The 12,674-nt window shown below is 33.7% G+C and overlaps 1 protein-coding gene across 5 annotated transcripts in view; it reads left to right on the top strand.

Annotated features, from left to right (window-relative positions):
• LOC128997724 (histone-lysine N-methyltransferase 2D-like) overlaps window positions 1-12,674 on the top strand; it is a 145,342-nt gene that overhangs the window by 66,059 nt on the left and 66,609 nt on the right. For all 5 annotated transcript variants that reach the window (XM_054423367.1, XM_054423364.1, XM_054423366.1 and 2 more), the window contains 3 exons: window positions 545-722; window positions 2,013-2,121; window positions 2,660-2,829. In XM_054423367.1, coding sequence (XP_054279342.1) covers window positions 545-722; window positions 2,013-2,121; window positions 2,660-2,829 — 457 coding nt within the window. The remainder of the gene's footprint in view (window positions 1-544; window positions 723-2,012; window positions 2,122-2,659; window positions 2,830-12,674) is intronic.

Genomic DNA, 12,674 nt, shown 5'->3' with positions numbered 1-12,674 from the left:
TAATCAGCTGCAGGGCCGTCCGAAGGAGGGGCAAGCTGCCCCGGGCCCCGTAGCTGAGGGGACGCCGCGCAGCGGCTATTTGTATTAACATAGTATTAAAATATGCGAATGCGACAATTACTGGGGGGGGGGGGTCGCCATGACCACGTTTGCTTCGGGTGCTGCCAACCCTAGGGACGGCACTGATCAGCCGTTAAGGACCATTTAATTGTTGAGTGGTGCAATTAGTGTTTGGTACAATGTTTCGTCGCATCACTGTCAGTGGTAATGAGAGGTTATAAACGAAAACATAACCTCTCTTAGAAGTTATGAGTAGGTAGTGATTTTTAGTAATTAAAACACTGCCGTAGGTAAAGCAGTGTAAGCAAATTGTTTAAATAGTGGTAACGACACGAGTAGAAAATTTAAGGTACTAGCCTTAAACAGACTCTTGAATAACAATAAGATTTTTTTACTAATTTGTTTCATTACATTTATATTTATAACACCTGTATTTAAAAAATCTTTTTAGTAGGAACTAACTCATAATCTTTTTGTTTTCTAGAGCAAATAACAGAAACGAGAAGAAAGAAGTGGAGCCGGAATCACAATCTGACAAACCTGTTGCTACCACACAAGCCAAACCTGCTGACCCAACCATAGCCAAGAGTTTGACGGTGACGGTTGAACAACCAGTTGGCACTTCAACCACCCAGACCGTTACCACTCCAACTACCCAGCCTGTAAATATCAGTAGACAATAGACAATCATCTTTATTTGTAATTTATTCAAGTAATAAATTAGCGTCAAAATACAGTAGCCTACATTTAATGGAAAGTTGGTCTTGCCTCACAATTTTCAATTATCTTCTTTGGTAAAAAAATCTTTGATTGAGTACACTGGTTGATTTACAAGCCAGTTCCAAAGTTTCTTTTCCAGTTACTTTCCTGATAGGTTTTTTTATGTGCAGTGGGAGGGAATTCAGAATTTTGTAGCCAATATACGATGGCTTCTTACTGAATTGTGTGGTGTGGTGGATGGGAGGGCTGTAGTGTCAAGCTCCTCTAGTAAGGTGGTTGTGGAAATACTGATTCCTAGGAATTTAGCTGACTTGTGTACATTGCTAGTTCATGAATGTAGAACTAGAAATTTAGAATCAGAAACCAGAAATATACAATATAAACTCAACTAGGTAGACTCCTCCACAGGACACCTTGAAAACCAAAATCCAAATCCCCTTGTTACAGCAAACCTGCAGACTCAGCTAATCACCATTTATGATTAAATTTTTACTAAAACATTTTCTTAAATATGTCAGATTTATTTATTCCATATTAAAATAATATCAAGCTTAACAAGTACTCAAGTTTGCTGACTACAAGGAAGGAAAAAGTGTGTTTTATAAGTAAAATTGTTAGTTTAGTATTAAATAAATCAATTTGCCAAATTTGATAAAAATATATCTATAAACAAGCAAACTATAACAGTTTTCAACACAAACCCTTTTTTACAATTGAGCCTTTGAAAGTAAATAATTTCTTAGAACTACCTGAAAAATATATTGTGCTTTGCCCTGGTGGTAATGAAATTATTAAATTCCTTACCTATTCCTTATTATTTTAATTCCTTATTTATTTATAACTAGTTTAAATAATATGATTGTACATTTGTCGAATTAACAGTATTTATTTGCATTGTATTATATTTGACATGTCACATATTCTTTGCTGAACTTTATTGTATTGTGAATATCTCTAATGAATAAGTTGAGTTGCATATATGTCAATTTTAAATACAGCGAGAATATCAAAAATGATCATCGCTGATTAAAAACATGCTGATCATTATTTTTGCTGCCTAACAACTGGATGGAAATGTACCTACTGTAATTATAGTACTGGTAACCATTTCAAAATTGAGCCATTTAAGTGAAGATTGAATACATTTGACTTATTCTGCCAAAATGTTAATTTCAATCCAAGTTTAAGTTGAAAGACATTTGATATGTATTTGAGTACAATGTCTGTCACAGCCGCCTGGAGCAATGTTACCTCAGACTCCTGCAGGAGTAGCCTTCTCTCCGACCTTCTCCACCGTCACCTCTGTCCAAGGCATTCCTCGACTGCAAAACATCAACCAAGGTATCATCAGACATTTCAAAATTCTCGCTTGATAGCGCTTATATTTATCATCTTTCTCCAATAGTTAAGAGTAACTTGGATACGTTTATAGAGTCAGTCCACTCACAACAATAACACAACATATACAAATGTAATAAAACCAGTGCAACATAGACTTAAATTATTTCATTTATCCCCACAGTATACGGGACCCAAAATTTAAATAATAAGCTGCCTTCAACACTAAAAGAAATAGATTGCATTTCAAAATTAAATAATATCTTAATAAATGGCTACTGGAGATTGGAGAAGACTTTTTATTCAGTAGAGAATTTCCTAAAAACAGAATAATTATTTTTTAAGTATTGGTATGTTTGTTGTTATTGTTTGTTACAACAGACTTTGTTATTAAACTGATGAATCACCATTCAAAACATTGATGTAACGTGATTAATATAAATCAATTAAAAATAAATAAATAACATCCTAGTTTCCTTATAACGTAACTGCTTTTAGCAAACTTAGAAGGCAGATAAGTTACTATGACATTTGTTTCTAGTGGTGACAACACAACAAAGGCTACAGCAGTTGCATCGCCATGTGTTAGGCGTGGGTGTAGGGGGTGTTTCTCCAAGACCTCTGCCCGCCAATGCTCCTCCGCAGGCTCCACCCCGTCTACCACCGCCATACCCGGGGCCTCCACCACCCTACCCTGGGCAAATACAACAGGTAACTTCACCACCTCAATACTGCATGACAGTTACACACTCCTACTCTGTGTAACTATCTTTTATGTTGTAAGTTTGTGTAGTTGGAGCTATATAAACATTGTTGCCAGGAATGAGCATTTTGCCTTATTAAATGCATACAGGTATTGTGACTTTTTTAGACGATTGAGTAAATTAGACTTTGATTAAAATTTATTTTGTAAAAGAGTTATTTCTCGATACTCGATATTGTATGCAATCTCTCATTCAAACAGTACAAACGCCATGTTTATTGCAGGATGTAATGTTTGCATACAAAGAGAATCAGACTTGTCAAAGCTAAATAAACCCCTTATCTAGATCAATAAAATGAAAGTATCAACTAAAATAACACTCAGTTAAATAAATATTTCTGGGTGTCACTCACCTTTTTGAAAACAGGATATCACAGTCCTTGTCACAATAATTCAAAAACACACATTTAAAATAAAAAATAAAATACCAGACTAAAGTTCTTTTATTTCCGACGTTTTGCCGCACCAGTGTCAACAAGCGGGGTTTTCAAGGTTGCCCTATATAGTATTTCTCTCACGCAGACGTTGTGAGCGCCTAACCACGGCTGACGACCCCGGTGGTGGAGGAGGGGGAGGGGAAGCTTTGTTATCTTGATCAGCTGATGCCACTATCTTCCTTTGTTTAGACTTTACTGTACATACTTTGATTTCTGTCTTTATTCACAGGTTGTAAACCGGTATAATATCGATGGAAACTTAAGCCAATGAGTCCTTATCTGACAAAATAAATAACGCCTCTATCATATTTCTTTTTTTCCAATTAGGCTCCTTGTAGACAACTTTCTTCCCACTTTATTTGATGCCTGCTATCATAAACGTGTTCTGATATTTTAGAAACGTAGGTTACACTTAATCGAAACAACGGAAATAAGAGAACTTTAGTCTGGTACTTTAATTTTATTTTTTATTTTAAATGTGTGTTTGAGTGTGCTTTTGAGCTATTGTGACAAGGACTGTGTTCTCCTGATTTCAAAAAGGTGAGTGACAACCACAAATATTTATTTAACTGAATTAATTACCTCACCTAAAAGCCATGTCCTTTAAAAATAAAATAACACTGTTGAATTTAACACATTATTTAATTTCCTTGATTATGTAGATAATATTTAAACTTATTTTTATACTAACGATACAAACTTTTAGGAACAATCTTGAAATTTAAATTAATCTTTAATAAGTGATATACTGTATTATACAATTTTAAAAAGAGTTGAATTTTTTTTAGCTTTTGTTTGGTGAAAGTTACATTTGGAAACATTGTTGGACCAACCATGGCTGGCTTTTTCTCCTTTTAAATAAACTCAAACAAAATTCAGCCTAAAAATCATTAATTTATGTATTTTAAACAATATGCCGGTCCAACTAATAGTAATGCTCCAAAAAGTAGGCTATTCCAATAGACGTTGGGTTCTCAATGAAATTGAACAAGGAAATGCACAATACAAGCTAATAAAAACTGTAAGGCATGTTAACACTTCTGGGAGACCGTAAATAAATATAAAATTGGCAAGTGAACTTATAATCAATGTTTTACTCGCTATCAATCATTAAATCAATTGTTATCTGGCCCATTTTCAGAACAAATGGTGTAGGTTATCACTAATACTACATTGAACAGTAATACAGGGAAATAAATTAGTTGACAAGATTATATTTTCTATGCTTTCCAATTCAAGCCATCATACCTTTCTACAAAAATGCAGCTTAATTGATAACTTTCGGTTTTGTAAAATAACTTGTCTTTTGAGTTCATAAGCTTGTTATAAATTAATTATGTTGTTTTATAGCTTTGAAGTCTTCTAAATAAAACTTTCATAATTAATTTCTTGCAATTCAGCCTTTAAGTTAAGGAATGTAGGATTATGGAAAACAATCTATATTTCAATATTTCTTATTCTCATGTTGGCCTTCTGAATATCAAATTTGCATGCAAGACTATAATCCCTTCACTCTGATTTTAATGGTTATATTTTGATCAGTATTAGAACAAAATTGGCCTACTGCCTTTTTTACTTCATTGTGAACCAAAATGATAATCATTTTGGATTACAACGAAGCAGGTATTTACACCAATTCATGTATTCAACGTAATCCGGAGGCTAACATAAAAAATGACACAAATAGACTAGCATCTATATTGCAAAATGTTTGTATTATCCTTCCACAATCGTTCATTTATAACCCCTAGGATTCAAAAGAACTGAAATTGAAGTTTCCACACATTGGAATCTAGGGTTGTGAAGGACAGGTGTTATGAGTATGTTATGTTTGTTTGGTGTTGGACTAATGTTGTGTGCATGGTAATGCCAGGGTGACATGAGGTGTGGGCTCCCTCTACGAAGACCTTTACTGCTACAGGTATGTCCCTCTATCATTCTCTCTCTCCCTCTCCCCTCCGTTCACTACTCACTACCTCACGCCCTCAAGCCACGACTCACGTATCTAGAGTAGTGTTCATAGTCGACAATGCAGATATCACAAGCTTGACAACATGTTCGCTACCGATGTGTTGTGGACAAGCTATTGTGAATAGGTTGGGTCTGTGTCCTAACCCGGGGATTGTCCACCGGTGCGGTGCGGTGGCTGGTCCTTAATTACTGCCGCTCAACTGAGTTCACACTAAAGGTTACTAGGTAGCCAATATTAACAATTAATTTTCTTTTATATTATAAATGCAAATAAAACAATGCAATACTATGGTTTATTAAAAAAAAACCCCTATTAATTTGATGCTAATTATGATGCAAGTTACAAATAAATCAGTCAATATCCAAGCATTTTGATTTGCTATGATCAAATATGTAGCCTAAACGTGAATGAAATGTGGTAACGTTGACCAATTTCCATGAAATTCGGAAACTAACAAAACTTATAGAGAGACCACAAAATGGAATGTTTAAGTTTTATTTGTTATATAAAGTAAATTACTTGTTGCTATTGAGCTCCCTAGTCCCCTTTAGTGTGAACTCAGGCTCACTGCAGTAATTAAGAACTGGCCACCACACTGGTGATCAATACTTGGATTAGGACAAGAACCCGACCCTATGGTTCGTTATAGCTTGTACACAACTAATTAAACAACAACAAACATTTAACGACGTTTAAAACAAGCGTTGAGAGTTAAGTAGTTTCCCTCGTCATATAACAGGATAAACAATACTAAATATGTCCCACTCAGAGAGAAAGACACACATTCAAGGTTTTATCTTTAATTGCTAATTGAGTTTTGAAAACAACACCAACTGTTTTAACTTCAGTTTAAACTTTAAGTTGAACTTAGCATTCTTAGCAATATTGTTTTCATAAAAGATGGTCATCAATTTTTTTACTAGTTGCTGGTAGCTTGTTGAGGGATTTTCTTTTAATTAATTTCATTTTATAAATAAAATGGTTGACTTTGTTAATAGCTGTCTTGCTAAATTTATAATTAACTGCCACTCTAATGCCAATCCTAAGGAAATATCTGAATCCTGGAAGATTGGGATCTTTTGAGGGTTTTTAGTGATTTTGGTCATACAAAACTATACCTATCTTAAAAGTGACAGTCTTAAAAAACTTCTAGGACAAAAAATAATTATAAATTTCATGACCAACAGATTTTTGTTAACTTTAATTGAATGTAACAACACCATTAAATTTTGCAAACAACAACACCATTTGCAAACAACATTGTAAATGGTATATTTTGTGAAATTGAGATTTTTAAAGAACGATACAAATGACATTCTCTACAGCGTGGGATATTTCCTTTTTAAAAATACATAGGTTGGCAGCACTTACAGTTACTTAATTAAATGCGCGGGAAACTGGCTGTCTTGGCATCAGCGTGGCCAGGACGTTATTGCGTTATCTAATTACCTACTTTTGTCACTTGAAACGTTGTTTGGTTGAGCTCAATTACAGTTCACTCGATGATTCAGTAAAATATAAATTTTTTGTCAAATTTGTGGTAGCGAATGTGTTACGATTTTTCTAGTTTTAAGCCACAAGATCACACCACTGCATTTTTTAGAGGTTCTCCATTTCCTGTATTACTTTATACACAACACTTGAACACTTGATGTCCAATCACAAATCTTTACCAATCCCGACCCAGAAACCCAATCTTAGACCACAATAGGATCACTACAAATCCAGCTTTTGGCACAATAGTCCTTATTCAGACAAGTCTTGGGGAGGCTTCAGTCAATAAATATTCAACTTCGGCTTTATGCAACAATTTTTTTTTACCAAAGTCTGCAGGTTTTTTACCTGCATATTGTTATTTAGTTGTTAGCCAAATAGTTATGTTTACAAAACAGACACCTCCGTAAACTATTGTTCATTACTTTAATATTAAATCAATCAGTTATCTGTTTAAAACGCCTTTGTAATATGAATCACCAGATGTAAAACTATTAAGATTGTTTATAAAGTAGACTATTTATTTTCCGTACCTTTTAACTGGATATCGGTTTAAACGTACTACTCTTAGCAGAAGATACATCTTTTTTAACCAGACAATTTTTATCAGTACATTAGTTCAACCAGCGAACACATAACAAAATAGAAGCGCTACTCGGAGCGCAGGAGCGTGGCAGTCTGACTAGACGGCGAAACGGACAAAGATGGCGGCGCTACCCTAGTCCCGACGTGTGCAGCGCGCTAGTCAGCACACTGTGTCAGTGCGCTTTACAATCTCTCCCACTCTGTTGTTTACGTCTGACTTAATTCGGCTGTTGCCTAGTTGTGCCTATAGAATGATGCTTATTAACACGGAATGGTCAATTGCGTAGCTTTTGGTTGTAACAACAAGACACCAAATAAGAAAACGGGATATAAACCACCTGGTATTACATTTCACTTCTTCATTTACATTTCTTTACATTTTACTTGACAATTTACATTTCTTCATTTACATATCAATTTCTTTCGCAGTAAGTTTAAGTTGCTTGATGAGAATATTAGTATAAATTTGAAATTAAAACTTCACCAATATTTTCAGAATTTTTAAAAATTTTAAAAATTCTGAAAATATTGGGGAAGTTTTTATTTTAAATTTATATTCATTCCAATATTACCAGTTCTTCTTGAAGATGAGAATATTAGTGTAAAGGAAAACAATGTAATTGAGAACTTGACGAACAAAGTACTTTGACAATTTGTAGGAGTAAATTTGTTTCCAAATACAGTAGTACCAAGACCCCACTACACTACAGGCCGGAGTCAAGCCGCGGTGACGTCACACAAGTCACCGAAACTCAGCGCCAGCAATACACGGGAATAAAGCGGGGTTTGGTGTCGCGCTTCGATAAATCTGCCCCTGATCGTCAAAATAAATTAGTAAAATATATGTATTATATACCATTGTAATCTGCATAAACTGACGATTTCATCGGTGTAACCCTTGGATCTCCAATGATTAACATATATTTTTAAATCTGATAACTAAACAACACTTGAGAACGTTGTGCGGGTGATGTAAGTAATAACTGTTTGTTTTTCATATTTGATGGTAAAAAAATACTATATCACAGTCATAATTGCCTCTATAACATTTTGTGCTATAAATTAGTTTGTTATCTTGTAGGCCTATGATAAATAAATTATGTAGAACTAATTTAAACAAATAAATTTTTGTTTTATGAAACACTAAATAATTATAACTCAACGTTTTATTTATCATTATATTTATTCAATCACATAAATTTCAATCTTAACAGCAATACAGTATATGTTACCGTTGTTTATACATCAATAAGGAAATATTAAAGTCAATATAATATGAGGGCTTTGCCTTTTATATATTTAGATTTATGTGTAGAAATGCTATTACAGTACTTTTTAATTCAGTTGTGCTCGGGGTTTACTTTATCTGTTTTCATTTTCTTAATGCTTTTTTTATTTTTACTATCCTTACCTTTTTTTGCCTTATCCCTGTTTAGTTTGTTATTGAAAGACTTGGAATAAATCAGACCTATGAAAAAGAGAAAATCAGACCTATAAATTGATTTTAACCATTTTCACGATTAGCAGCGTCGGGCGGGAATCTGAACACTGGCACTGAGGGGTCCTTCTTAGTATATTGCTTTTGCATCCTGGGACACAACTAGGGGTCTCAATCCCGTTCCTTCAATACAATCCCGGGATTTTGGGATTCGTCTCAGCCGATCCCGGGATCAATCCCGGGATTATACAATATTATGATTTTTAAACTTTTAGCCATTTTAAATTAGTCCCCTCGTTGAGTACTTTAATGTTTTAAACTGGCCTTACCAGTGTTACATTGTGGAATTTCGCCGGAACTTTCATCACCCGTCTCTCTTATTTACAGTGTATAAATGTTGATATGTCACTCTAGAATATAATAAATACATAAAAAAAATCCCGAGCAACCGCAATCGCACGTAGCCTATACGTCATGCTAATATATAGATTAAAGATATCTAAGATGAAAAGATTAAATGGGAAGAATCAGGAGTAGCAGCGTAAAAATGTTATTTTGACTGACAGCAATAAAACAATAAAGATACTGTAAAACAATAAACCATCTGCCTATGTAGTAGCGTGTGTATGAAACTGAAAAACAATCACCACACTAATAACCAAATACGAAGATAAATTTATAGACCCTAAATATAAGCAAACTTTATAATGAAATTATAATGGTGTGTTTATTTTATGGCTTATATTTTATGGCTTCAGTGAAAATAATACTTCAATTTCCGATTACAATGTTATATTTGCTACACGAATTGCGTTGTTTACGTTTAAAGTCAAAAGTAAAACTCAAAATAACTTATAGGCTTACTGTAATTAAGTTCTAACTAGTGTAATAACATTTACAGAAAGAAAAATCCAAATCATCTAAAAACTGAAACATATATTTACATTCGTTTGCCTATTGAGTTTAATGATAATTTAATTTTCCAATCAAAATAGATCATTGCTTATACCATTTCATATAATATATTTACTGTATTGTCCTAAAAATAAAGAGTATATGTGTTTCAAGTGTTATTGGACGTATTTTAATTTATTTTCCGTAAGTAAAAGTCCCCAAATTCTAAAAAATAAATATAAACATAGGCTCTGCGATCCCGTTAATCCCGGGATTAAAAGTCACCAATCCTGGGATTTCTAGGTATCGAAAATCGGCCGGGATCCCGGGATTGAGACCCCTGACACAACACGACAATGGCATGTAGACTAAATACAATAAACTTCATTATACAACAACAAAAACAACACAAAGCACGTGGATATTGGCGCCGCACAACGTTGTGTCTTGCTGAGGCGGGCTCAGTTCGGCGACTTGTGTGACGTAGCGCCCGAAATGGAGGGGGTAGCTCCGGCCTGTAGTGTAGTGCGGTCTTGGTAGTACAAATTTCTTAGGATATGAAATGGACAACAATAATTTTTTTTTTAGTAATTAAAATGATTGCTCAAAAATATTTAAATGTTTGAGTTCGCTACTACTGTAAAATAAAGCACGAAAGTCTTCACAAAAATAAAGTCAGGGAACACCTAAAAAAAACTGTAATTTTTCTGGGACAATAAATTGAGTGTAATTTTACAAATATTTGGGAAGTTTTTTTTTACTTACAGGATTATCTTTAGTTTATCTTGGATGATATTGAAAGCTAATTAATCATTAAAAAGCTGTGCTAAACGGTTAAAAATTCTTCATAGACAATATATTTGAAAATTATTTAATATATACAATATGACAGTACACAACAGTATAAATAAAACATTAAAACACTGCACGCTAAATGTATAGACGACGGGCCGGCGAGGCAGCGGGCGTGGCGCGGAGCAGCGGCAATGGACCCCTTTTGTACCTGATTTTTTTTTTAAACCGAACACGAAAAAACATTTTGATGAATCGGATAGTTAAATTTGGTTATTTATCCACAAATTTCTCGCTGACAAAATTTCTCTGACCAAAAAATAAAAAATTTTCTCACAATACAACTTTTTCATGTCTGAATCTGAAAAATTTAACTACATAAGTGTTAAACATATTTATAAATCAATTACTATCATAACTAATAATTTTATATTAACACCATCGTTATCCTCAGTATCATATCTACAAGTGTGCAAAATTTCAGCAATTTTTGTCAACTATTTATGTTGTTTATGATCGTGTATTTATCGCGGGGTTTTTAATGCGAACTGTGCTAGCGGGTCTTGGATTCAGGCCGTAGGACGGACCAAGATGGCGGATTTGGCCACACTTTCAGTGCATTTGGTTAAACGCCATGTCTTCTCTATTTTATTATGTGCTCGCTGAGTTCAACCGGACTGGATCGGCAGGAAGTGGAAAAAACTTAAACAACTTCTCGTGGGAAAGAGTTAAGACCAGTGATAACATGTCTAAATACAATAATCCTCTAAATTTTAGTAAAATATTGCGTTATATATAACTCATAAAATTCCATTTTGAGATTGGAAAAGCCACGAAGCCACCACTTACATTCAAAAAATATAAACATGTAATCTCTTCTTATACACTCTCGTGCATAAAAGTTAGTGTAGTTTTAGGGGACATCGGTTTTACTGGAAAAAAAACCTGTCAACATGGTCCCGAGTCGTCTGGACTGTATGTAAGAGTGAGTGTACTGTATTTTTGTTCTATGGGTTTCTTTCATTAAAAGCAGTAAAAGCAGTTCTTCAATTTTTCAATCCGCTATTATTTCTTTTCTACATACAGGTGAATACAGTCCACTACCAACTTAACTGTTAACTGTTATTGTTGTATTAAAACACAACAATATTACTCTAAAACTTCCTTTTCCCTTCAGACCTGCAGTTGAATTTCCAATGGCTTTATCAAGCACACTAAAACAGGTCTACGATGAAATGAAGTTTACACCTAGGTCTGTTACACTTACCTTCCTCCCCCTGCCATAAATAATATGGATACAATGAATATTTTAGTTAACTACTTTGAAAAAATTATTTTGTCATTAAAATGTTGAAAGTTTACAATAGAGTGAAAAAATAGACGAAATTGTATGAGTATACAACATACATTAAACAAGTAATATACAGCAAATTATTTGTTTAAAGGTTTATTGCAGACATTTTCCATCACAATAGTAAAATACAGTTTATAGTTCGGCCGCTTAGAAAACGACCTCCGCGCTAATGCTAAACCAATGCTGGAGGAGGTCGCTTTCTAAGCGGCCGAGCTATAGTAGAATTATTTTATTTTACCATTGTGGTGGTAACTGACCACAATAAACCTTTAAACAACATTAACTCACTATCACCAATAACGACTTAAACAAATTATTTATTTTCCAAATGGTAGATCACTGTTAAAAATCCATAACTTGAAATATGTTCTAAAATGAAATATATGGAATTTTATGAGTTGCAACACAACATGACGTGAAATTTTAGGTGGTTTATCCTACATGTTTAAAGTTTGCACAAAAATAATAAAACAAATTTCCAGTGTTATCCTTATGAGACAAAAATGTCAATTTTATTTGTCGGTTATTTGTTTACGAAACAGATCTCTCCCAACCAACAACAAACCTATTTAAGAGTTTGTTCTAAAGAATATGTAGGTTGAATTTATGTTACGTTGAATTTTGGAACCTGTAAATGTGTTCTTGTGTTACGATAAAAAAAAAACGTAAAGAAAGTTATCTTTGCTGATCTGTATGAGATCTGTTAATTAATTTAAGTATAATTTTGTCATGTAATTTTTACTATTTTATATATAAAAAAAGTACAGTTAGGGTTAAGCAAATAAATTTCTTGCATAGAATACAAATGGGACTATTGCATCTTTTGT

Source organism: Macrosteles quadrilineatus, unplaced genomic scaffold (assembly GCF_028750875.1).
Source record: "Macrosteles quadrilineatus isolate MER2022 unplaced genomic scaffold, UCM_ALF_1.0 Scaffold_7__1_contigs__length_78375512, whole genome shotgun sequence".
Lineage (NCBI taxonomy): Eukaryota > Metazoa > Arthropoda > Insecta > Hemiptera > Cicadellidae > Macrosteles > Macrosteles quadrilineatus.
Note: the sequence above shows the minus strand (reverse complement) of the source record. Positions and strands in the feature narration are given on the sequence as shown.